Source organism: Corvus hawaiiensis, chromosome 24 (genome assembly GCF_020740725.1).
Source record: "Corvus hawaiiensis isolate bCorHaw1 chromosome 24, bCorHaw1.pri.cur, whole genome shotgun sequence".
Taxonomy (NCBI): Eukaryota; Metazoa; Chordata; class Aves; order Passeriformes; family Corvidae; genus Corvus; species Corvus hawaiiensis.
This window is the reverse complement of record NC_063236.1, coordinates 8,553,664-8,579,364: the sequence shown is the minus strand read 5'-3', so window position 1 is coordinate 8,579,364 and position 25,701 is coordinate 8,553,664. Positions and strand designations below refer to the sequence as shown.

Sequence of the window (25,701 nt, the reverse complement as noted above, 5' to 3'; positions counted from 1 at the left end):
AACCAGGAATAAAAATAAAAATAAAAATAAAAATAAAAATAAAAATAAAAATAGAAAATAAAAATAAGAATAAGAATAAAAATAAAAATAAATAGAAAATAAAAATAAAAATAAAAAAAATAAAAATAGAAAATAAATAAAATGTATAAGTATATTTTTTATATAAATATATAAATATATAAATATATAAAGACATAAATATATAAAGACATAAATATATAAAGATATAAAGACATAAATATACAAATATATAAACAGAAAAACAGAAAAATAGAAAAAATATTAAAACCTCAAACAATATCGATATAAATAATGTAGAAATTAATAGATAATTATATATAAATATATAGAGTTTATCGTATATATCACATATATAATACATATTAGATATAAAACGTATATCACATACATATAATATCTATTTTATATGTGATATATATTATATAAAATAGATATTATATATATAAAAATATATATACACATATACATATATATACATACATATACATATATATATGTAATATATAATACTTATCATATATAGCATAGATAAAGTGGCACTGGGGCGAGAATAAAATAAAATTAAAATAAAATAAAAAGATAAAAATAAAATAAAATAAAATATATAAAATAAAATAAATATAAATATAATAAAATAAAAAAAATAAAATAAATATAAATAAAATAAAATAAAATAAAAATAAAATAAACCAAAATAAAATAAAATAAAATAAAATCAATTTGTGCAAAATGTCACGCAATGATTAAATTCATCAAATCATCAAGGTTGGAAAAGACCTTCAGGATCATCAAGTTCAACCATACATAAATACGGGTAAATGTATAGATATAATTGTATATATCGATGTATCGATCCATCTCTAGATTTATTTATCTACATATTTATAGATATAAAAAACTTCCTATTTTTATATATTGCCACCGGGACATTGCATAGAATACACAGAATATACAGACAAACTTGGACAGAAGATGGGGATTCGCACAAATCTCGGTGTACAAATCTCTACCCAGTGCAGGAACGCAGGAAACGGCGCTGGGGCGGGTGAGGAATGGATTCATTTGTGGCAAATATCTTAGAATTTGGCCAATCGTTAAAGGTGGAAAAGAGCTGGAAAATCATCAATTGCAACCCTATATCTACATGTGAATATAGAATTTTCTATACTCACCCAGTGGCATTTTTTATATATATATACATTTATTTTTATTATTATTTTTAATTTTTATTATTATTTTTTATTTTTATTTTTATTTTTATTTTTGTTTTTATTTATATTTTTTATTTTTTATTTTTATTTTTATCTTTATTTTTATCTTTATTTTTGTTTCTATTTTTGTTTTTGTTTTTATTTTTTTTTTATTTTTTATTTATATTTGTATTTATATGTATATGTATATGTATATATGTATATACATATTTTATACATATATATATATACATACACATCTATATAAATACGTAAATACATAAATATATAAATATATACATATATAAATATATAAATATATAAATACGTAAATACATAAATATATAAATATAAAAATATATATAAATATATACATATATACATATATACATATATAAATATGTAAATATATAAATACATAAATACATAAATATATAAATATATAATATATAAAAATATATACATATATACATATATAAATATATACATATATAAATATATCAATATATATAAATAGATACATATATAAATATATATATATAAAATACCACTGGGTGAGTGTAGAAAAATCTGTATTTGTGCAAAAAAAAAAAAAAAGTATAAATAAATAAATACATATATATGCAGAATAATAAATGCAGAAAAATATATGTACGTCTCCCGATATATGCAGGTATGTGGGTATATACACACGTGTCTGTCTGTGCACATTTTTATATCTTTTATATTTTTATAGATATGATTAGACTTTTAAAAAGAAATTCTATATTATATATTGCGGATTATATTTGATGTAACTTTTAGAAGATACCTTTTAATCTAAGGTTTGTTTTGCTGGAATGTATTTTCTATCCTATATTTGCTAGAATACGTTTTATGGAATATATTTCCTAGAATATATTTCCTAGAGTATGTTTTCTATACTACATTTCACAGAAAATATTTACCGTCATATTTCGATTTAATATTTTTATTTAACGTTTGAATACCGCCTTTTAAGATCACCTTTTTAAAACGAACCCCCATCTTTTTAGCAGAATATCTCCTTCCTCACCCCATCACTCACTGAACCCGCGGGGGGTTAAAGGCAGAGCCGACCTTCCCTCCCCCCAAAATATTCCCCGTAATGGCTTTCAAATGTTGGCACCCCCGGCTCCCAGATATTCCCGAATTCCAGCCCCGCTCCAGTTTCCGAAAGAAAACAACCGCGGCAGGAAATCGCTCTTTGGGTTTGGGAGGCACCTCTTCCTGAGGAGCTGCCTGGAAAAGGCTCCGGAAAAGCTGGGAAAGGCTCTGGAAAAGCTGGAAAGGGTCTTGAAAGCTGGAAAAGGCTTTGGAAAAGCTGGAAAAGAGTCTGAGAAGCTGGAAAAGGCTCTGAGAAGCTGGAAAAGGCTCTGGAAAGCTGGGAAAGGCTTTGCAAAGCTGGGAAAGGCTCCGGAAAAGCTGGGAAAGGCTCTGAAAAGCTGGGAAATGTTTTGGAAAAGCTGGGAAAGGCTCCGGAAAAGCTGGGAAAGGCTCTGGAAAAGCTGGAAAGGGTCTTGAAAGCTGGAAAAGGCTTTGGAAAAGCTGGAAAAGGCTCTGAAAAGCTGGAAAAGCTCTGAAAAGCTGGGAAAGGCTCTGGAAAAGCTGGGAAAAGCTCTGGAAAGCTGGGAAAGGCTCTGGAGAAGCTGGAAAAGGCTCTGGAAAAGCTGGAAAGGGTCTTGAAAGCTGGAAAAGGCTTTGGAAAAGCTGGAAAAGGCTCTGAAAAGCTGGAAAAGCTCTGAAAAGCTGGGAAAGGCTCTGGAAAAGCTGGAAAGGGTCTTGAAAGCTGGAAAAGGCTCTGAAAAGCTGGAAAAGCTCTGAAAAGCTGGGAAAGGCTCTGGAAAAGCTGGGAAAAGCTCTGGAAAAGCTGGAAAAGGCACTGCCAGCCCCTGGCGTGGCCGTCAGTGGGGACAGGGGGATGCTCCAAAGCCACCCCACTGCTGCTGGAGGATTTTCCAGCAGGGAAAAAGGACGTGCTGGAGCTCGGGGGTTCGGATCGACCCCCAGGATAAAATCAGGGGGGTGTTAAGTTGTAAAAATGGCTCAATAAACTGAGAAATTCCTTAATAAACGGAGAAATTCCTTAATGAATCAAGAAATTCCTTAATAAACACAAAAATGGGGTTGATGGATTTTCTCAGTGGTGATTCCCGGCTCAGGCGGGACCCAGCACCCAGAGCGGGGCTTGGAACTGGGAGCCCAGTGGGCGTTACTGGTGCTGCTGGGCCACAACCTGGAATTCCCAAGCCGGGAATTCCCTGGGCAGCCGGACCACACACCGAGCCCTCCGCCAACCCCTCTGGAGTTCCCGTTTCTCCCTCTGGTTTTCCTGACCTCTGGAAAACTCATCCATTGCCCACCTGGTCCCTGCTGCCACCAGCTTGGCTGGTGCCGAGCTCCAGGATATTCCTGGACGATGGGAATCCCCGCCGGAGCAGGATGGGATCCGTGCGTTTCAACCTCCCTTTGGCATGAAATCCCTGGATTTTTGTGCTCAGGAATATTTATTTACACCCCCGCGGCTCCGTGGCTCCAGCACATCCCGATTTTCCTCCTTGTGCCCCTTGGCATTGCCAACCCTTCTCCAGCCTGAGGGTGAGCGGCTCCCTGGGCTTCTCCCAGGCACCAGGAGAGGGTTAATGGGATAATTCCTGAATTTTCCTCCTCCAGCTTGGTAGCAACGCCGAACGTGGGGATCTCTGCTCTCCTTTGGGTTGCAGTCTCCGGGCTCGGCGCCTTTGGGCAGCCGAACCCTCTGGAATCTGCCAGCTCCAGCTGAGCTCAGACAGCTCCGGCACCCCCTCCCCTCGGGATTTGGGAATTTTGGGGGGTCTCTGCTGGTGGGACACTCCAGAGCCCTCCCACCCTGCTCCCCTCAGCCAAATCCTGCCAAGCTCCCGGCACGCGGAGCCAAGGGACAGCACCCCTGTGTTGGGGACACGTCCTAAAGTGTCCCCCGAAAGTGACGGCAAACAGGGACAAAAACCCTTCCCTGACCCTTTCCTGACCCTTTCCTGCCCTTTCTTTGCCCCTTTCCTGCTCCTTCCGTGCCCCTTTCCTGCCCCTTCCCTGCCCCTTCCCTGCCCTTTTCCTGCCCCTTCTCTGCCCTTTTCCTGCCCCTTCCCTGCCCCTTTCCTTCCCTTTCCCTGCCCCTTTCCCTGCCACTTCCTTGCCCCTTCTCTGCCCCTTTCCTGCCCCTTCCCTGCCCCTTCCCTGCCCTTTTCCTGCCCCTTCCCTGCTCTTTTCCTGCCCCTTCCCTGCCCCTTTCCTTCCCTTTCCCTGCCCCTTTCCTGCCCCTTTCCTTCCCCTTCCCTGCCCCTTTCCTGCCCCTTTCCTTCCCCTTCCCTGCCCCTTTCCTTCCCCTTCCCTGCCCCTTCCCTGCTCTTTTCCTGCCCCTTCCCTGCCCCTTTCCTTCCCCTTCCCTGCCCCTTCCCTGCCCCTTTCCGGCCCTCCCTGGGTGTTTTCCCTTCCTTGGCAGTGCCGTCCCTCCTTGTGCAGGAGGCTGAGAGGTGCCAGATGGCCCCAAGCCACCTCTGGCAGGGCCACTGTCACCACACCTCGGTGCCAGCCCCGTAGGACGCACGGGACCCAGAGCGGGGGCTGGTGCCAGCACAGGCACTGGGTTTTTCATTCAGCGGATGCTCACGCTTCTGGCAGGTTCGGGATTAAAGGAATCAGCTCCAGCCAGACACTGTGGGACACCAGGGAGTGGGAAAAAGTGATGCTGCCGGGCCTCTGGCCTCAAGCTGGGTTTTGGGGAAGGGTGAAAGCGAGGAGAGGAGCTGGTGGACCTGAAATGTTAATTCCTTCCAGCTTTTGTCAGTCTGGCAGGTTCTCAAAGGAAGTTTAATAGACTGCAGTCGTCTCCCCTCGGCCTCGGCCCCGTCCCCCATCCCGGCAGAACCTGAGATTACATGAGCAGCTCTGCCTTCCAAAGATTTGGGTTTATTTTAAGTTTTTTTTGCCCTTCTGGCTCTGGAAGTGTTTTCTTTTATGTGCGAGTGTGTGTGCGCACGCACGTGTGCGAGGCCTTGCTCCCGTCTTCCAGCTGAACCTGCCCCTGGGGTTGCAGGGAATTGCGAGGGAGTTTTGGGGTGGCACAGAGCAGGAGTGGGGGTTGTGCTGGAATGAGGAGGAGGAGGAGGAGGAGGAAAATGCTCCGTGGGCCTCCTTGCTGGAGCGCTCCCCAGTCCGCCGTGTGAACTGGGAGGAAACAGGATGGAGAAAGTATTTGGAGTGGAAAATAAAAACCCTCTCCCGCTTTATTGATCGTGATCGAGGACAGAAATAGCCCGGGCTGCTGACAGCCCTCCCCCACCACAGGAGCAGCCAAATGTGGGGCTTATCCCGAGCTGCTCCATCCATGGAAAAACGGGGTGTCCGGAGAGCTCAGGGCAGTGGGGTGAGCCAGCTCTGGATCCGAGGGGTTCCACAGCTGCCTGCAGAGATTCCAAGCCTCCCGCTGTCCGTCTTGCTCTGCTCTGGCTGCACCCACGGCAGGCTCAGCACGGGAGCAGCCCCTGGAACCCATCAGCAAATTAGAAAACTCCCATCATTAAGACCTCCAATGTCCCAGGAATTCTCAGTCACCAGCAGGGATTGTAGGAAAAGGAAACCCCCACGGCCAGCTGGGATCAGGCACTGCCCACCCCGGAGAGCACTGGGGGCACCGTGCACCAAAACCCCAGCAATGCTAATTTAGGAGTTTTAATGGATTTTAGCTAATTTCACCAAATTATTTCACTTAAAACATCAAACTCAGGGCCAGCCTGGCTGGGGAAGGCGGCCAGGGAAGCCCAGGGTGCCCAGGAAAGCCCAGCAGGGTCAACATCTGTGGGGGCATGATGCTCCAACTCTGAGAAAACCATAAAAACCAAGTGCTGGCAGGAGAGTAATTAGTTAAAACCGAGCACATCTGTTGTTAATTAATTCCCAGGCAGGAGGGTTTAACTCTTGCCTTGCCCAGTATTTTGCAACCTGGACGGCCAGCGCCAACTTGCATCCAGAGGAAGGATTTAACTTGGGGTTTCAAGCCTTTCCAGGGACTTGAGTTGCTCTGGTTCGTCATTCCCCACCCTGATCCATCAATCCCACATCCCAGAGCCACCCCTGGGATTTTCAGGCACGCCTGGGGTGTGAGCAGAGCAGCCAGCACTGCTCAGGGCAATGGATGTGCCTCAAGTTTGGGGTCAGGGCTGCAATAAATCCCTCTTTGCCCCTTCCAGCCCTGAGGAACCGGTGCTGAGGGTGGGAACCACTCGGTGAGGGTGGGATTGCGGAGGGTAGAGGTTTGGGTGGCCCTGTGCTGGTTATTGCTCTTTTATTTGCATTTTTCCAGAGGCAGCTGTCACTAAAGTCCACCCACAGGCGTGAACATCACATCCGTCGAGGAGAACACGTGAGGATCCCATCCCTGCTCCCCACCTCCTGCTCTGGATGGGGACCTGCTCCCTCGGGGTGAGAATTAAAAGGGCTGGAGGACTGAGGAGGAGCGAGAGAGGGGGCTTGGGGTGTGTGTGACCCCCACCCCACACCGGACTCACCCACGCAGGGCCCAGCCAGCCCGCAGGGTCCTCCCGCACTGGGCGAATCTGTTCCCCATTAAGCAGCTCCGGCTGGTGGGAGCAGCCCTGCCAGCTCCAGCCTCCCTAATTAGCAGCAGCAGCGAGGCCAGCCTGGGGAAGGCCAGCGCCTCCGGGCCTCCGTGCCAAGGATGCGAAGGTTTGGAGCAGAGCCTCAGCCAGAGGCTGTGGAAAAGCTCCGACCGACCCTGCGAGTGCCGGATGGGGCCCCGATCCCGTTTGTCCCGGGGTGGGCAGGGATGTGCATCCCACACCCGGCTCTCGCTGCTTTAGGAAGGGGTAAAACCCCAACCCAGTGCCCCGAGTCCTCCCTGGGGTGTGTGGGGTGGAGGAAGGCTGCCCGCACCATCCTCGGTCCCTCCGTGCACTTGCACCGTGCCGGGCTCCGGCCGCCTCTGGCTCAGCACTAAAAATAGGATTCCCGGCTGAGCGGCAGCGCCGGAGGGCAGCGAGCCCAGATCCCAAACCAGCCCTTGTCGCCGTGACCAACTGACCCATTTGGCCTCGGTTTTTAAGCGTTTTTCCCTCCTCGTTCAACTTCAGCCCAGGCAGCAGCTGAGCTGGGCCAGCTGAGCCTTTCCAGGGGCAGCGGGACCCCGCTGTGGGGTCGTGGTCCCTGACCCTCGTGGCATGGCCTGGCACGGTTGGGGTTCCCAAACGGGGCTGGGGGGCTGTGGGTGGCAGCAGGAGTGGCCAAAGGCACCCAAATTCCAGGGGCTGCAACCTCAGCAGCCGCAGCCCTTCTGCTGGGAATTCACGTAATTTATTTTCTCCTGTGGGGAATTTGTGCCCTGGGGTTGGTGAAGCAGCCCGGGAGCAGATGACACCCCAAGGGTGGTGGGACAATGGGGACAGGGTTTGTCCCAGGGCACTCCAGGACCTCAACCTGTTCCCTGGAGCCAAGGACAGAGAGTCCTCTTGTACTCTCCTTCCCAGCACAAGGAGCAAAAAGGAGCACGCTGGGGCTGTCACTGACCTGTCCCATGTCCCCAAAGCCAGCTGGGAGCAGGATGGGCTGCAGGGACAGGGGACACGGAGCCTCTGTCCCCAGGGAGTGCCCGGTAGAGCACGTGCTGCGGCAGCCGTGGGTCGCAAATGAAGAAAGACCTTTATTTACAATAAAAAGGAACAAAAAACTTATAAAATACCGTGACACTTCCCTCCCCGTCTCCCCAGCCCATCAGCGGGGTGTCTGCCACCCCCACCCAGCCACCAGCCCTGTCCCCGGGATGGTGGCACGGGGGCCAACAACTGCTGGGGGTCATTTGGCACCAACCGAGCCACCCTGCCCCGCCACGCCTGGGACACACGGGGGACACGCAGGGGTCGGTGGCAGCTCGGCGCAGCTCCGGCTGCAGGAAAAGCTTCTTCCCGGGAGGGGGGAGGCTGCGGGTATTGCACTTGGCTGCCGGGCTCAGCATCGAGGGGAGGGGGGCCTGGCAGGACGCGTCCCCCAGCACGGGACTCCACAGCCGGGCGGGAGGCTCCAGCATCTCCCAGTGCGCGGGGGTCACCCGGCCTTGGAGGTGTCCCCGGAGGTGTCCCCGGAGGTGTCCTGGCAGGGGGATGCTCCGTGCCACCCCCTGTAACCCCCCCGGAGCGCTGTCCTGGGGCGGTGCCAGCGGCACGGGCTGTCCCCAACGCCGGGCCCCGGGGTGGCTCTGCGGGACGGGCGCTCCTGCTCTCGGCTCAGGCAGCAGGAGGCTCCCGCGGTGCCCCGGTGCGGGCAGAGGTAGAGCGGGACAGGACACTGCCAGAGCCCCCCACGGCCGTCTGGGTTCCCCCTTCCCCAGGCAGGATCCGGCTCCGGCTCCAAGGACGAGGTTTCGCAGCGAGGGATTCGCTCTCCTCCTCCTCGAGGTTTTGGCGTTTCCCGAGGGGACCGGCCGGAGCCTCGCCCGCTGCGGGAGAGCCTGGGGGGTCCCAGCGCGGGTCCCCCGGCCCAGCGGGGCCCTCAGGAGGAGAAGCAGAGCCCGCAGCACTCCATGCAGATCTCCAGGCAGTCGGCGGACTCGCAGCAGGCGTCGATGATGCCGCAGTCCATGTCGCAGGGCAGGTCGCAGTCCGCGCACTCGCCCGAGTTGCAGCAGCAGCAGCAGATGCAGGAGTCCTCGGAGGTGCAGGAGCCGCAGGTGGCACAGTCCAGCACGATGTTGCAGAGGGTCAGGAACTCGCAGAAGAGGCAGGAGAGGATGCAGTGGACGCAGCAGTCTGGGGAGGAACGCAGGGGTGAGACAGCACCCGGCACAGGTGGGTGCTGGGGGAGCGCCGCGAGGATGGAAATCCTCCCTCAGGAATTCGCGGAAGGGATGTGAAAAGGGGTCGGGAGGCAGGCACTGCCCCAGGGAGTCTCCCTCAACACCCAGGCCTCAAGAGAGACCAATTCTGGAGGACAGGAGATGGCCCCGCTCAGCACTCGCCCTGCAGAGGCTGCCAGGAGGGCCCAGGGGTCCCGCTGGGCTCGGAGGATGAGATCCCAAGGGATGAGGGGCCCGAGGAGACCAGGAGAGAGGACAGCTGGTACCTTCCTGCGCCTCAATGGGGATGTGAGAAGAGGCTGACTTGGAGCTGCCCTTGCTCTTCTTGCTGCTCTGGCTGTTGATGGAGTGGTGCGACTGCAGCTTTCGGTGCGGCTTCTGCGAGCTGGGCACGGCCCGGCACATCCCGTTCCCCGCCTCCCCGTTGGCACCGCCCGGCTCCGGCCCCCGCCCGGCGCCGTTGTGCAGCAGGTGGGTGCAGGGCCCGGGGGGCTGCGGGGGTGTTCGCACCTGCGGCTGGCCTGAAGAGGAGAGAGCAGCACGTTACCCCCCCGCCCTCTCCGCCGGGAGAAATGCGTGCCCAGACCCCAGAGAAACACGGGAATCCGGTCCCCAGCTGGACACGGGATGACCGGGAGGTGATGCTGATGGATGGATGGTCCAAGAGGATGGAGATGGAATTGGAGATGTGGAAAAGGTGGCTGGAGGAAGGAAGGACAAAGGAAGGAAAAGGGATGGTGAAGGGAAGGAGGCAAAGGCTCCGGTGAGAGGAAGGGATGAAAAAACCCCAAGAAATGAAGATTTGTGGTGAAGGACGTGCTGAAACTGCTGCAAATCACCAGAGGACCTGAAGGAGGAGATCTCCCGGCACAGCCAGCAGGGATGAACCCACCGAGGCTGCCAGACAGAGCTCCTGGATGTCCCCACCGCCCTCTGTAAAGCCAGAGGAGATGAGGCACCGCTGCGGAGCCAGCCTGCTCCTCTCCCCGGCCCTGCGGGAACCGGCCACTTCCTTAAGGTCTCCACAACCTCTGGATGAACTTCTCTGCAGGAGGAGGAAAATAACTCTGCTGTGTCTGTACCTCCCTGCAGCCTCTCCCGCCGCAGCCCCATGTCCTGCCAGGATGCTGCCAGAGCCAGAGGGGTGGCTCAGCCCCGTGTTCCTGCTGTCCCCAGATGTGGTGCTCTGGGAGAGGACTGGGAACCAGCACAAGGAATGGGGGCACCCATCTTTGTGCTGGTTCCCAGTCCCAGCACCCATCACCCTCCCCAGCAATGCCACAAATAAAATCCTGTCTGGTGGTGCTTCGGCCAAACTTTGCTTTTCCTCTGCCGTGGCAGTAAACAAGGGATGATTCAGGAGAGAGGCTCGAGGGCAAAGGCACCAGGGAACAGGAGCTACTTTCTGTGCAGGGCACGGGGGGACACGGGGGTGGAGCGGGCACAGACGGTCCCTGTCTTGAATCCACGAAAATAAAATAGATGGAAGGCGAAAATAAAATAGGTGGAAGGTGAAAGACACAAGTGGATGGTCCCAGTGCTTGGTTTTACCAGGCTGAGCTCGGCTCGGGCCGCCGAGGGAGGTTAAACTGGGAGCTTGGTCTTTGACACCCGCTGGGAAGGGAACTTAAAATAACCAGAGCTGAGCGGGAAAAGTGGGCTGGAGGCAGGAGGGATGGGAGACTGGGGAAACAGAAAACAGGTCTTGGATAAAACAGGAATTGTCTCCCCTCCCTAAAAAACCTCATGGAGTGTTGGCTTTCTGTGTACCCTTGCCCGGTGCCCTCTCCAGCCTCGTGTGTGCACTGAGATGGCACCGAGGATGCCCACAGTGACCAGGGCTGCCCAGAGCTGTGACAGGAAGGGGCTGAGCCCACAGGGGCTGAGTCAAGAGGGACGCAGCAGCAGCTCAGCAGCCTCGGACGGCAGCTGGGTTCTCTGGGATTGCAGCAGGATGCACTTGGCGCTCCCCATTTCGCCGCATTCCTCAGATTAAACTGTTTGTAAATCAAAATCACGCTCTGGCTCCAGTGAGGGGCAGCCAGAGGCAGCCAGGAATCCCCCCTGCTCAAAGTCAGGGAAAATAGCTCCCATTTTTTTAGGACAGCCTTTAGGACACAAGGCCAAAGCTCTTCTAAAAGAGGCACCTCCAGCTCCTCAGTATCTCCGGGCAGGAGTGGGGGGAGCACCCCTAAAATCCCAGGATTTTGGGGAAAACTGCCTGTCTACAGCTCTTCAATGACCAAAAACCTCCTGGATATTCCCTTTGGGTTTCCCACCGAGGCCATACTCCTGGATCCCCTCAGGCTGTCCCAGGGCAGCATCACCGGGTCTCTCTGCTGTGACCCCCCCGGAGCCACTGCCAGGGCTTGGAGTGGCCACCTGGGTCTGCTGCTCCTACCTGAAACTCAACACCCAGAATCCCAAACCCGCAATCCCAGTGTTCCAGAATGCTGGAAAAATGGATTCAAGCACCAGAGCTGAGCCTTCGGGGGGGGCAATCCTGGCACTGCTGGACACAGACATGACCCCGCACCCGACAGCCCCTTCTGCCCTGTGCCTCCTGAGCTTGCCATGAGCCAGACTGGCACGGGAATGCCACCATCCCATGGGAGACCCTAACTGTGCTCCCCGGGTCCTGCCAAAGGAGGAATAACCCCCAAAACCCAATGGTGACCCCCCCAAGAGCAGCACTGGGAGGAGTGGGGGATACCAGAGGGGACGCTCCTCATTTCCCAGGGAGAGAAGGGAAGGTCCCTTCATCCAGCACCCAGCAGGAGGGTGCCCACGTCCCTCCCAGCCCCGAGGCCGGTGGGGGACGACCGGGGGGCTGGGCTGGGCTGGGGAGGGGGCCGTGCAGCGGCTGCGGTGTGAGTCAGACGTGCAGAATGTCTTTGGGCAGCCGGCCCAGCTCCCAGATGCTGCGCAAGTCTCGGGCTCTGCCGCAGGAAACGTGCGCTCTCCCCGCTCCAGCGCCCGCATTTCGCCGTCCTCTCCCCTCCCCTGCCCACCCTCCGGAGCGCGCAGCTCCGTTCCCACCCGCCCTCATCCCGCGGGGAACCTTCCATCCACTTCGCGCCCCTTGGAAGGGGAAGCTGCGCGCCAGCATCCAGCAGAAGGGGAATGGCAGCCTGGGAGAGAAACCCTGGGATCCGGGCTGGGGGCCAGGGAAAGGATGGACGGCTCCAGGAGAGCCTCCCGCGTCTGCCAGCTCCGCTCCCCCACCCCTGCAACGGGGAACGGAGCGAGGGCATCCCGGCCCGCACCCTGCGCCTACCCCACCCCGGCGTTTCTCACGGCAGCAGATTTTGGGAGGTGCTGCCTGGCCCCGCCACCGCCTGCGGCAAAACCAACTCCTCTGTGCGGACAGCCCGGCTCAGCCAGGCTTGGCACCAGCCTCACCCTTGCCCCGGACTCGCCAAGGCAAGAGCTGTCCCAGCGAGAAGCGTCTCCCTTTGCTCCAGCAAGTGCCTGCTGCGCTCCCGCCCCAGGAGCTGTGCCCACGGAGACATCCCGGGGCTGTGCCCACTGAGGTACCCCAGGGCTGTGCCCACGGAGACATCCCGGGGCTGTGCCCACGGAAACATCCCGGGGCTGTGCCATGGAGACATCCCGGGGCTGTGCCCACTGAGGTACCCCAGGGCTGTGCCCACGGAGACATCCCGGGGCTGTGCCCACGGAGACATCCCGGGGCTGTGCCATGGAGACATCCCGGGGCTGTGCCCACGGAGACATCCCGGGGCTGTGCCCACGGAAACATCCCGGGGCTGTGCCATGGAGACATCCCGGGCTGTGCCCACGGAGACATCCCGGGGCTGTGCCCACTGAGGTACCCCAGGGCTGTGCCATGGAGACATCCCGGGGCTGTGCCATGGAGACATCCCGGGCTGTGCCCACGGAGACATCCCGGGGCTGTGCCCACTGAGGTACCCCAGGGCTGTGCCATGGAGACATCCCGGGGCTGTGCCATGGAGACATCCCGGGGCTGTGCCCACTGAGATACCCCAGGGCTGTGCCCACGGAAACATCCCGGGGCTGTGCCACTGAGACATCCCGGGACTGTGCCCACGGAGACATCCCGGGGCTGTGCCATGGAGACATCCCGGGGCTGTGCCCACGGAGACATCCCGGGGCTGTGCCATGGAGACATCCCGGGGCTGTGCCCACGGAGACATCCCGGGGCTGTGCCCACTGAGGTACCCCAGGGCTGTGCCCACGGAGACATCCCGGGGCTGTGCCCTCGAAAACGGTCTCTGGGGCTCTCCTCTCTCCCACTGGGGTTTTGGGGGATGCTCCACCCAGCTTCTTCCCCGAGGGCTCATCCCTCTTCCCACCACGGCATCCCAGAGGACCCCAACGCTTCCCAAAGCAGCCCCAGCTGCCCCGGCTCCGCCTCGGAGGGCAGCGACAGCCATGCCGGGTGCCGCCCTTCGCTTTCGCCTTTCCAGGTGACTCAGGCTCGGTTTGAGCTTTGATGTGGGGAGGAACAAAGCGAGGAGGAGACAGTTCCCACCTCTGCCCCGCTTTTTAATGAGCCCCGCTGCTGATGAGGTGGCAGCAGCCCAAGGCACGGGCCCCCGGCGGTGTCCGGAGCTGCCACCGAGGGAAACACTCACATGTCACAGCTTCGGGAGCGCCGCAGAACTCGGCCCGGGGGCTTTTCGTCAGCACTTTTGGGGACTTGTCATCTTCCGGGGGTTTCTCCTTCTTCGGCACCGCGGGGCGGGCGGGAGGCCGGGGCTCCGCCGGTGGCACCGCTGGGATCGGCCTCGGGGGAGGGCGCGAGGGCTCGGCCACCTCTGCAAGAGAAACGGGGTTAGAGCCGAGCCCCCCGGGGCCACCCAAACCCCCAGCCCGGCCCCAGACACTGCCCATGGCACCGGTCAGGGCGTCTGGGTTCTGATTCCCAAGCCACATCCCTGCCGCACACAGGAAGGGGGAAGAGCTGGAGCACCACGCGGGATTTGGGGCTGCTCGGGACGGGCACCGCGGCTGCATCACCCCGCAGCTGCTCACCCCGCTGCAGCGCCAGCGGCTCGGCAGCACCATCCCAAAAACCCTTCCAAGCTCTCACATTCCTTCTCCAAAAGAGCCAAGGGATCTGGTTACACTCCGCAGCTCAAGCTGGATTTTTCATCCCCCTTCCCATGAAAGGGCCACTGTCTTCCCTGCGGGAGCTGGCTGCCACCTTCCCTCATCCTCCCGCACTCCGGAGCAGGAGTAACCCCTGCAGGACCCCTCGATGGGGCGGCAAAAACCTGAAAGGAGCTGAGTTCTTCCCCATGGGAGAAATCCCGGTGCCAAACCGCCCCTCGCAGAAAGCCGGGAGAAGGCAGGACCACCTTCGGCACTGCTGGGAGCTGGCTGCTCCATCCCACGGGGAATGTGGGGTGCCCAGGGCGTGTCGGGGGAGGGGGGGGAGGCTCGGTGCAACGCCACTCTCTCCCACCCACCCCGAGCCCCCTCCCGGCCGCCCCATCCCTCTGCCCATCCCCCGGAATAGCAACGTCTTGCACAACAGGGGCTGGAGCGTGCTTTATATAAAACTAAATTATAGGCTGGGCAGAGGGAGGGAGAGCAGCGAGCCATAATTGCCCTGGCTGTAACAGGAGGTCCTGAATGCCGGCAGGGAGGGGAGGGGAAGGGAAGGGAAGGGGGAAAGGGGCTTGGGACACTTCATTATCCTCGATAAAACCAGGGTCCTGCACACCAGAGCCGAGGAGGAAGGAGGGCAATTATGGATAATTAAAAGGAGCATAACGAGGGAAGTGAGGGGTTCCAGCTGCACCCCGGGATCTGCTGGAGCCTGGAAATGCTGCAGAGGGGCTGCAGCCGGGCTGGAGTGAAGCTGCTCTGCTCCCAGCTCCAAAATCTTCCACGTGCCTCAGTTTCCCTACAGGACCGCCCTCTCTGCCCTCCCCAGGGTGCAGGTCCAGCCTGGGGTGCTGGCGCTCCTGAGACGGGGTTTTGTGGGAAGGAAAACTCATCCCAGCACAGAGCCCTGCTCACAGCTCTCGCAGGTGAGGCGATTTTGGGGTTCAACCAAAGCAAATCCAGCAGCTCCAGCTGAATTTTGCTACAGCAGCGTTGGCTCTGAATCCCAATGGAGCATGAGCACGTGAGCCCCAGATGGAAGAAAAGCCATTCCCAAGCCTCTGGAAAGCCCAGAGCGAAATGGAGAGGTGAGGAGAGCAGCCTGTCATCTCCCCACGGGTGTGGGGGTGAGTAACACCCACACGCTGCTGCACCCACAGCCTCTGTCATGTCCCAGCCTGGAGTCAGCCCTGATCCAAAGCCAGACATGAAATCCCAATGGCTGAGGAGCTCTGAGTGAAGCCAGAGGTGTCCCGGGCAGGGCACAGACGGTGAAGCTCCCGCAGAGTCCCTGGGAAGGCATTGGAGCCACTGAGAACCAGCAGAGCCCGGGAGCTGCTCTGGTTTCGGCTGTGACGTGCCCAAAGTGTGTTCAGGGCTTAAAAACCCCCAGGGCTGCCCAGAACAGCCCCATCACCGCCAGATCCCCTTCCCTGAGGGTCAGCAATTGGGAAAAAGAGCTGGAAAATCAGGTGCAGCAGCAGGAGAAGGGCTGGCACAGGGAGAGCTCCAGCAGATCCCTACCACGACCACTCCGTGTCTCCAGCACATCCCTTGCCTCCTCTGTGCCTGCTCCTGGGGACAAGGGGCAGTCTGGTGAGGCCTGGAGCTCCGTGGGACAGCAGCAGCCCTGGCTGGGTGGATCCACAGGGATATCCAGGGTGCTGCTCCAACCGGGAAGGAGCCCAGGCTCGTTCCTGCCGTGTCCGCTTCACACTTGTAATTACCCTGCACAAGGGCTCGCACACAACCACAGCCACGCAGGGAGGAAGGTGGCAATTAAATTAACTCCCCCGGGAACAAGCTGGCCAGGAGAGGGACAAAAATAGGCAGGAATGAAGTTTGGGTCAGCTGGTCCTTCCCTGCCTTGCGCTGCCTCACATCCCTGCTGCTGCAGGGCCTCAGGGAATGTGCGGATGATGCTGCTCCCCAAGAGCACCATTTCCCCCGGGAATGGGATGGAAAAGGGCCGTGTCCACCCTCATGGTCACAGCTTGACCCCAGGGAAGGTCTGGGAGAAGCTGGACACGTGTGGGCTGAGCACAGACCCCGCAGGCTCCCACCCCTGATCCACAGGGAAGTGCAGAGGGAATGCCCCGGGAAGTGCTCAGGCTCTGGGTGGGCAGCAGCTCCCAAATTCCCCCCAACAAGAGGCATCAGCTCTGCTGGCACAGAGAGAGGTGAACAGGCACTTCCAGCGCTGGCACAGGCTCATCCCACAGCTCCTGGCTCCCTCTCCTCCTTTAAATCCCCCCAACCCCTGCTCCAGGGGTGCCCTGCCAAGCTGAGGCCCCTCCGGATCCCCTCTCCCTGCTGCCAGCAGGGCAGGACTGGCTCCTTCCCTCCCCTGCTGCCCCCAGAACGAGACCAGGCTTGACCTGAATCCATCAGCTTTAAAACCAACCACGAGCCCGGGAAAAACGCTAAGGAGAGCCGGCCCTTGGGATGGGACATCCCTCCCTTTTTCCCTGATCCTGCACCCCCAGACCCTTCCTGGCCAGGGCAAATCCTCCCCAGAGCCTGGGATGAGAGTCCAAGTCTCTGCCCCCCCAGGAGCAGCACAAGGGGGATGTGGAGGTGCCGTGGCACAGGGAGAGCAGCTCAGATCCCTGGTTTTTGGGAAAAGAGGTAACGAGGCATTTAAAAATAATAATTTCAGCTTCAATAAATCCCAGCACTGCCCTAAGGTACCAGAGATCGGGCAAGTGATAGATGTGGAGCTGCTTTCCTTTGCCAAGCCCAGGACACGCACATGGATCCGGTTTTCTGATTATTCTCCCCAGTCCCAAAGTCCAAATCCATCCGTCACGGAAGCCCCGAGACATCAGTGAGCTCCAAAGTCCATCAAGGAGGTGGGAAAATAGGAGAGGGGAGAGGAAAGGTGCAAAGAAGCTGGAAGGTTTCATGGCTGCAACCGAGGATCCTGTAAAATTCCTGCAAAGTCCAATGTCCCATCCCTCTGGGAATGCAGCAAGGCCCTGAGTCTGCCAGAGCTCCTAGGGCTGGTTCTGCTCACGGGGAAAAGTGCTCTGTGCTCCGAGTTGGAAGCACCCGGAATTCCTGATGGGCTGAGCTAAGCATTCCCAAAGAGCCCGACAAGCAAAAGGCAGGAGCAGCCCGTCAGCATCCCGGGATGAGCTTCTCCAGCAGCACAACCACGAGCCACACCACAGGCAGCAGAGCCCCAGCAGCCCCCAGCTCCCAAAAACCTGTGGATTCCCTTCTCCCAGCCGGTTGTGGTGCCCAGACCCCCAGAGGATGTGGGAAGACGCAAAGCTGGAGCTGTGGTTTGGGGTCAAACCCACCCAGGGTGTCCCGTGGCTCCTGCTCAGCATTCCTGGGATGTGGCTGAGGATCCGCCCGGCTCCTGGGATCTCATTTCCCTGTCCCTCTTCCTCCCGAATGCCTTTGGCTCTGAGGGAAGGAATCTGGTGGCAGGAGATGGATGGACACGGCCCCATTCCCAGTCCCAGGGAGGGACAGCACGGGAAGGAAAACTTCTCCAACATGGAGCTAAAGAGAGGCTGGACTGGGAATATGGGAACAAATCCCATCCCTTTGGCGGGTTGGGACTGGAATGTGGGGACAAATCCCATTCCTTCATCAGGCTGGGACTGGGAATGTGGGAACAAATCCCATCCCTTCAGCAGGCTGGGACTGGGAATGTGGGAACAAATCCCATCCCTTCGGGGGGCTGGGAATGGGAATGTGGGGACAAATCCCATCCCTTCGGGGGGCTGGGAATGGGAATGTGGGGACAAATCCCATCCCTTCAGCAGGCTGGGACTGGGAATGTGGGAACAAATCCCATCCCTTTGGCAGGTTGGGGTTTGGTGTTGACCAAAAAGGAGGGAGAAGGGGTCTCAGCACATCTGGATCCACATCTGAGCTTTTGGGGAGCATCCAAACCCAACACCACAGGATGCCACTCCTGCCAGCGTGGAGACACTCAGGAGAGCCCCCTTTTCCCTGCCTTTAATCCCTTGGGAATGGCTGGACAGGGAGCAGGAAATCCTGGATGCAGTTGCCATGAACAACAACCCAGCAGCTCGGTGCTGTTTGGGTTGGGAGCTCTCTGATCCTTTTTTCAAGCAGATAAAACAAGTCTGAAACCTCTCCTGGATTTCCTGACCTGATCAGGTGCCTGCCTGCCCCATTCCAGGGACATTTCAGGTTTCCAGTGCAGAAGAGATGGCACTGAAGCAAATCCTTCCCAGGAGGGAGCAGAGGGAAGCAAAATCCCGGGAAAAATCCCAATCTCCTTCTTTACACTCAGTCTGAAATGAATGCACCGAGGCCGCCTCAGATTCTGGGATAGGGAAAGGAAAAGGAGGGTGGGAAGGGGAGGAGAGATGCCCAAAGCATGGCCAGGACAGATCCAGCACAGCTTTGCTTCCCACCCAGCAAACCTTTGGCCCAGTGTCTCTCTGCTCACCTGGGCAAAGCTTTGGATAAACAGTTCTGGGACAATGAGGAATCCAGTCCAGAACACCAGAGGTTTCTATGAGAAGATACTTCTTAAATGCAAAAAAAAAAAAAAAAAGCAAAACAAAGCAAAAAAAAACCCACAAAACCCCCAAATAGCTCAGCAGGCCGGGAGTTGTTGTTATTTGTTATTTATAGATTTTGGGTGGGAAGGGAGGGAGGAATTTTGGGGCCAGACAGGCCAGGAGCAGCGTCCATCCAGTCCATCCCTGTTTGGAGTTTGACCTCGGTGACCAAACCCCGACTCCAGGTCAGTGTCCCTACAAATCCCATCCCTCCAAGGTCCTCACGGCTCCAAGTGGCTCCTGCCAAACCAAATTCATGGAAGACTTGCTCCTACAAGGGATTTCAGGGAAGAGAAAATATAAATTCCCTGCAAGAAACACCTCTGACACCGCAGCAGTTTGGGAGGAATTATTCCTTAAGCAGCAAGAACTGATTTAACATAAATATATTTACATTTTATAGATATTAAGGCACCATCCCAGTGTGGAGCTGCAAGGGAAGGAGGGATCTTTAAGCCTGGACTGGAAAAACAGGGACAACAAAACTTCCCAGCACACAAACCTGGGAAGGTCTGGGTTTCTTCCTTCATCTCTCAGCGCCAGGCCTCATCCCAAACCCAACATAAACCACCCCAAACACACTGTGGGGACACGGAATGGGGAAAAACGATGGGAAAACACCAGGGAAAAGACCCAGGCTGGGACTGAGTTGGAGGCTGAGGAGCACCTGGGGCAGGATAACTCCCCAAAGGATGGAAAATCTGGGAAATCAGGGGAGCCCAGCCTGGAGGAAGGACACAGGAGAAAATCCCGGGTGTCCTCAAGGAAAAGCAATTATCCCTGAGGCCTGGAAAGCTGCTAAGGCCAGGCCTATCAGATCCAAGGAGATTCTGGGAATTACAGAGCAGGGAGCTGCTGGGGGAAATGATGGAGGGAGTAATTAAAGCCCGAGCCAGGCCGGTAATTGGGTAACCTTGGGGGTTAAACCAGCACAGGTCCTGCCAGGGAAAATTTGTGTCTTCCCAACCTAAGTCCTTAAAAAAAGTTAATTGAGGAGCAGATCAGCAGGAGCTGCCGGGCACTGTTATTAAGCAGGAGAATCATTTGCATTTCTCCAGCCCCTTTCATCCCAGGATCAGCCTGGCACTGATTTAAACCGGGGCCCATCACACCTTCCCTGAGCTCCAGGGATTTTCCTGGAAAACTGCCTTGGTTGGTGAGGAAACCGAGGCACAAAAATGGGATTTTCCCAAAAGGAACATCCGGTGGGGATGGAGCCCAAAACTTCCCAGTGCTGCTGCTGCTCGCGCTCTCTGTAGGTTGGGGTTTCTCCCACGCACGGATCCCAAAGAAAATTCCAAAAACTGGGATGTAGGAAGGGATATTGGGGCCATCCCAGGGGGTGCCGATCCCACAGGAGGGGGAACTCCAGGCATGGAAAAGTTCTGGGGAAAATCACCAGAACTCCAGCAAATACCCCGAGGAGAGCTTGGGTTTCTGCAGCTCCCAGGCAGGCGCTTTCCAAGGAAATTCAATCAGGAGCTGGAGTGGGAGCAGGGGTGATGCAGCCCCAAGGCCTGGCTTTGTTTTGCTCAAACCCAGAAACACTGAAAAAAGCCAGAAATCTGCTTTTCTTGCCTTTTTTTTTTTTTGCTTGCTTTTCTTCTCTTTTCCTCTGCAAGTTTTGCTGTCGTTCAAAGAACAAACACGAGCGAAGCGTTTTCAGGAGCTGACAGGGAAAAACTTGGAAAGAAAAACAGAAATCGATCTTTCCGTGCAAAATGTCTTTCTGTGGGGGTAAAAAAAATACGGTTTTGTTTCTTTCAGAGCTTTTTTTGGGAGGGGTTCTTTGCGCTTTGAGCGTGACTGCGTGCAACTCTGCAATCCTGCTCTTAAGTCAGTGCTGAGCCAAGAAAAAACCCTTTTATTTTGATTTTGGATGGGCTTTTTTCTGTTCCTACCCCTATCCCAGAGCAGGACAGTGCCAGTAAAGGGTTCCTGAGCGGGGTGACACTGATTCCTGCTGAGAATTCCCTGCTTGGGGCACCCCGTGCAGGCCTCCAGTGGCATTTTGGATCTGGAGGCTGCGTGCTTGGGGCTGAGCACGCAACAGCTTTTTCCGCCTCCTCTCACACCTCGGGGCAAAATCCTTGGGAACAGGCAGAAAGAATTAAGGACAAATGTGCACGAGCATCCCAAACTCTGAGCTGCTGAGCTGGGACACAGGCAGGGATTGGAGACACGGAGGGGGACACGAGGGTGGCCCCACACAGCAAATGGGAAGGGAAAAGGGAGGTGGGAATGAGCAGAGCCAAAGCCAAGGAGGATTTTTTGCTGCTGGAGGTGGATTTGTCTCCATCATCTTCACATGGAGGAGGAGGAGGAGGAGGAGGAAAGAGCCTCTCCTGCTTCCCGCTGTCCCTCAGTGAAACTCTGTTTTCCTCCTGTTTTCTGCTAATTCCTCCGAAAAATAATCACTCCTCCCCTCCCTACCCAGGCAGACAGCGGCCTCTTCTCTCTGCCAACTACCTGTGGCTATTTCGGGGCCTTGGTTTGCCATGTCCCCGTCCCTGCTGGGTGGGAGGAGGCTGTGATGGCACCCGACCCATCTCCAGAGGTGCCAGGGAACAAACTCTGGGAAAAAAGCTCCGTCTCCAGCTGGGAAACAGCAGCGAGCCCTGCAAACCCCACCTGAGCTGCCCACCCCACGCTGAGCTCGGTCAAACCACGCCAGCACCTCGGTTTCCCTGTTTATTCCCCAGCCTGGATGTCTCCAGACGAGCCACTCTGGTTTGTAAAACTTGGGAAAGGGAATGGAGAGAAAATTCCCAGGCCCGGCGGTGCGTGACAGAGCCGCTGGCCCCTGCCCAAGCCACCAGGGCTCGGCAGCCGAATGTCACAGGGACAAACACGGAGGGGCCTGGCTGCTCATCCCTCACTGAAATCCCACGAAGAGGGAGGAAGGAGAGATGGGAGCGAGGGTTTGGGATGTGGCAGCACAGAGCTGCTCCCTGAGGAGGGACAGGGATGGAATTCGGCCTCTGGAGCCTGGGCAGGTGGGAATTAAGGAGACCCCGTTATGCTCCCCACACTGCAAAGGAGGAGTCTGAAGGAGGCAAATTTGGTCCAGCTCTGCTCGGGGTCACACCTTGGGGACCCCTCCAGAGGAGCTGAGGAAGAGGAGGGGGGATTTGGGATGGTTTGGGATGGAGGTGAGACTCCCTCAAGATGGGAGCACCGAACTGGGCACTGATGGGTGCCAGTCCAAGTTGGGAACACCAAACTGGGCACTGATGGGTGCCACTCCAAGATGGGAACACTGAACTGGGCACTCACGGATGCCCCTCCAACAGGGACACACCAAATTGGGCACTCACAGATGTCCCCAAGCACCTCAGCCAGGCCCCAGTGCTCCCACTCAGGCCACCAGCACAACTGGGAGCTGAACCACTCTTTACCCACCCACAGCTCCTGTGCGGCCACAGGGAAGGTGGAAAAGCTCCAAGGCCATTTTCCCCAAAATACTGAACAGCTTTTTAAGTTACTTTTTAAAATCCCCCCCAGCCGCTGGCGCAGGAGCCATGCACAGCCCTCCTCCGAGCCAGGCTGGGGACAAGCCCCGTGCAAAAGCTCTTTGCACCGTGCTCACCATTTCCCACCTGGAAAGGGAAGGAAATCCAGGGAAATCAGCCCCCCGCAGCTGCCTGGGCCCCGGGACGTGGCTGAGCTCGGAGCAGAGCTCAGCCGGGAAGCGGAGCCGGCGGCATCCAGCTGGAAGAGCAGGGGGAAGAGAACAAGAGGATGTATTCTCCAAAGCCCGGGCCCGGCCGTGCTCCGGGCCAAAGCCAACACGGGGCCGGTCCAGCTGTGCCGGATCCCGGAGCTCCCGCGGCTCCGCTCAGCCCGGCAGCCGCTTTCGGAGCTTTTGGGGTGGATTTGGCCCCTTTTGTGTCTGGTCTGACAGACACACCGCGGTGTGTTCCTCCAGCCTCCTGCTCTGCTGGTTTTTAATCTCTCCGTGGGATTTTTAATGCAGTTTCTGCACGTGAAGCTCGGCAGGGACAGCACCAGGGGCCACCGACCCTGGCAGAGCCACCGGAGGGGCTGCGAGGGGCTCAGCTCTGCCCCGTGGAAAAAATGAGGATTCCCCAAACTTTTCCATCCGCTTCTCCGCGGCCTGGTCCCTGTAACCCACCCAGGGCTGCAGAGCAGCCCCCAGCCCCTCACCCCCATTTTTTGGGGGGTTTAATTCACCCCCCCCCCCCCCCCCCCACCCAGCTGCTCCCTGGGCTTGGCTCCGGGACAGAAACTGCTGGAGAGTTTGGGATGCAAAATCCCGGCGGGCTCCCGGCAGCTGCTGAGCTCACACACAAACACAGAGACAGGAAAACACTGCCAGGGGCACCAACACACGCTCAGATGTTCACAATCCTGCACCAACACTCACAAACACACCCAAACACACCCACAGACACTGCCAGGGACACCAACACACGCTCAGATGTTCACAATCCTGCACCAACACTCACAAACACACCCAAACACACCCACAGACACTGCCAGGGACACCAACACACGCTCAGAGATTCCCAGCCCTGCACCAACACACCCACAAACAGCCATACATCCTCTCCTCCCCCCCACCCCAAACCTGCTTGCACCCCCTCCCCAGCCACACACCCCCCTGCTACCCACCCACAGCCCCCCAGCCGTGCACTCACACTCACACACTCACACTCACTCTCCTCCTTCCCCTTCCTGTGCACACTCAGCGTGTCCGGCAGTGCATTCCCACATGGGGCACCCCACACCCCCCAAACTTTGAACCAATCCCCCATAAATGCACCCCCCAGCCGCGGCCCCCCAGCCCTGCACACACGCACAGACATTTATTTACACACCCCCTGCACACACCCCCCACTCGCGCACACACCCCAGCCGTGATCCCACAGCCTTCCCCGTGATCCCACAGCCTTCCCTGCGATCCCACAGCCTTCCCTGAGATCCCATAGTCTTCCCTGCGATCCCACAGCCTTCCCTGAGATCCCATAGTCTTCCCTGCGATCCCACAGCCTTCCCCGTGATCCCACAGCCTTCCCTGCGATCCCACAGCCTTCCCTGCGATCCCACAGCCTTCCCTGAGATCCCATAGTCTTCCCCGTGATCCCACAGCCTTCCCTGCGATCCCACAGCCTTCCCTGCGATCCCACAGCCTTCCCCGTGATCCCATAGCCTTCCCTGCGATCCCACAGCCTTCCCCGTGATCCCACAGCCTTCCCCGTGATCCCATAGCCCCCCACCCGTGCACAGACCCCCCCGTGCACACACACACACATTCACCCCCCTCCAGCCGCGCCCCCCACACTCACCCCCGGTGTCCCCCACCCTGCGCACCCCTCTCCCCCCTCCGTGTCCCCCTCAGGGCAGAACCTCCCGTACCTGGCATCGGGACCGCCTCGTCTCGGGGCTGCTCCGGGCGGCTCGGCCGGGGGCTGCCGGGCCGGGACATCGGTGCGGGGCTCAGTGAGGGCTCAGTTCGGGCTCAGCGCGGGGCTCGGTGCGGGCTCGGTGCGGGCTCAGAGCGGGGCCCGTCCCGCCGCGCTCACCTGGGGCCCCGCGGGGCGCCGCGCCCGCCCCCGCGCCCGCCCCGCATCCCCCGGCCCCGGCGATGGGGGCCGGCCGGGGCGCGGGGCTGCCTCTGGGCTGGGCTTGGGATTTTTTTTTTTTCTTTCCCAATCAATTCAAAAAAAAAAAAAAAAAAAAAAAAAAAAAAAAAAGAAAAAAATTAAAATTAAACAACAACAAAAAAAAGAGGCTGGGAGAGCAAACGCGGCCACCCGCGCCCGCAGCGCTCCGGGAGCTTCTGCTGGAGGCTGGAGCGGCGCCGGGAGAGGGGAGAGGCGCGGGGCAGGCGGAGGTGGCTCCCGGGGCCAGCCTCGGATTTGGGATTTCACAGCTCTTCCGCGCTCTCGGCGCGGGGCTGGGTCCCCTTGAGGAAAATTGAGGGGGGAGCAGCGGGGCTGAGCTGTGCTCGGGCCCCTCGGGTGGTGTTTGTGCCCCTCGGGTGGGTGTTTGAGCCCCTCGGGTGGTGTTTGAGCCCCTCGGGTGGGTGTTTGTGCCCCTCGGGTGATGATTGGACCCCTCGGGTGGGTGTTTGAGCCCCTCGGGTGGTGTTTGGACCCCTCGGGTGGGTGTTTGTGCCCCTCGGGTGATGATTGGACCCCTCGGGTGGGTGTTTGAGCCCCTCGGGTGGTGTTTGGACCCCTCGGGTGGGTGTTTGTGCCCCTCGGGTGATGATTGGACCCCTCGGGTGGGTGTTTGAGCCCCTCGGGTGGGTGTTTGAGCCCCTCGGGTGGGTGTTTGGACCCCTCGGGTGGTGTTTGTGCCCCTCGGGTGGTGTTTGAGCCCCTCGGGTGGGTGTTTGTGCCCCTCGGGTGGGTGCTGCAGTCTGTCCTCTTTCCCAGGCAGGAAAGCAAAACTTTAGTCCCCGACTCCCTGGCGTGTCCAGGGAACGCCTCCGCCTTCCCCACCCCTCCCCGCCTCAGTTTCCCCAACTGGAAAATGAGGTTCGGCTCCCTGGGGCGATGCCCGGAGCTGCTGGAATCAGAGGTGACGGCGTCACCGCCACCAGCAGCCCTGAGAGCGCTGTGAAATCCAGGTTCAAGCAGCAGCAGCACATCCCGAGTGCGCCAACCCAGAGGTCCCGGTTTGCTCCGGCGCCGCGTCCTGGCAGGGCCCCACGAGGATTCGTCCCCGTGCTGAGCGTCACGAGGACCCGGTGGGATGTTTCGCAGAGTTGTTTTTAATCCCACTGCTGCGTTTTCCTGTGTTTTCCTGTGTTTAAGAGCCCAGCTCTGCAAAGCACCGCAGGGAGAGGCCGGAGCACGGGGCTGGAGCCGGCCCAGCCGGCAGCAGCGGGGATTGTCGCCCTGTGGCCCTGTCCCCTGCCCTCCCCGCTGTGCCGGGCCGGGGGTCACCGGGGCCAGCCCGCCCTGCCCTCGGCCACCGCCCCCAGACACGGGGGAGTCTGGGCAGCCGCTGGATT

The 25,701-nt window shown here is 56.4% G+C and overlaps 1 protein-coding gene across 2 annotated transcripts; it reads right to left on the bottom strand.

Annotated features, from left to right (window-relative positions):
• Positions 1-7,903: 7,903 nt before the first annotated feature.
• Positions 7,904-24,272, bottom strand: MDFI (MyoD family inhibitor). Of its 2 annotated transcripts, none has more exons than XM_048328365.1 (4): positions 24,096-24,272; positions 13,689-13,871; positions 9,339-9,593; positions 7,904-9,025 (listed from the first exon to the last, which is right to left on the bottom strand). In XM_048328365.1, the coding sequence occupies exons 1-4, from the start codon at positions 24,163-24,165 to the stop codon at positions 8,769-8,771; spliced, it is 765 nt and encodes a 254-aa protein (XP_048184322.1). In that variant the 5' UTR covers positions 24,166-24,272; the 3' UTR covers positions 7,904-8,768. The 2 variants fall into 2 exon arrangements, with proteins under 2 accessions (XP_048184322.1, XP_048184321.1); XM_048328364.1 differs by lacking the exon at positions 24,096-24,272 and adding an exon at positions 14,331-14,507.
• Positions 24,273-25,701: the final 1,429 nt, after the last annotated feature.

What these genes read in the sequence shown, in the direction of transcription:
- MDFI (XM_048328364.1), bottom strand. Translation starts at nt 14,445, where the DNA reads ATGGAGCAGCCAGCTCCCAGCAGTGCCGAAGGTGGTCCTGCCTTCTCC. An exon ending in AAGAACTCAGCTCCTTTCAG is followed by an intron (nt 13,872 to 14,330) that starts GTTTTTGCCGCC and finishes TTTCTCTTGCAG; the next exon opens with AGGTGGCCGAGCCCTCGCGC. An exon ending in CCCCATTGAGGCGCAGGAAG is followed by an intron (nt 9,026 to 9,338) that starts GTACCAGCTGTC and finishes GTTCCTCCCCAG; the next exon opens with ACTGCTGCGTCCACTGCATC.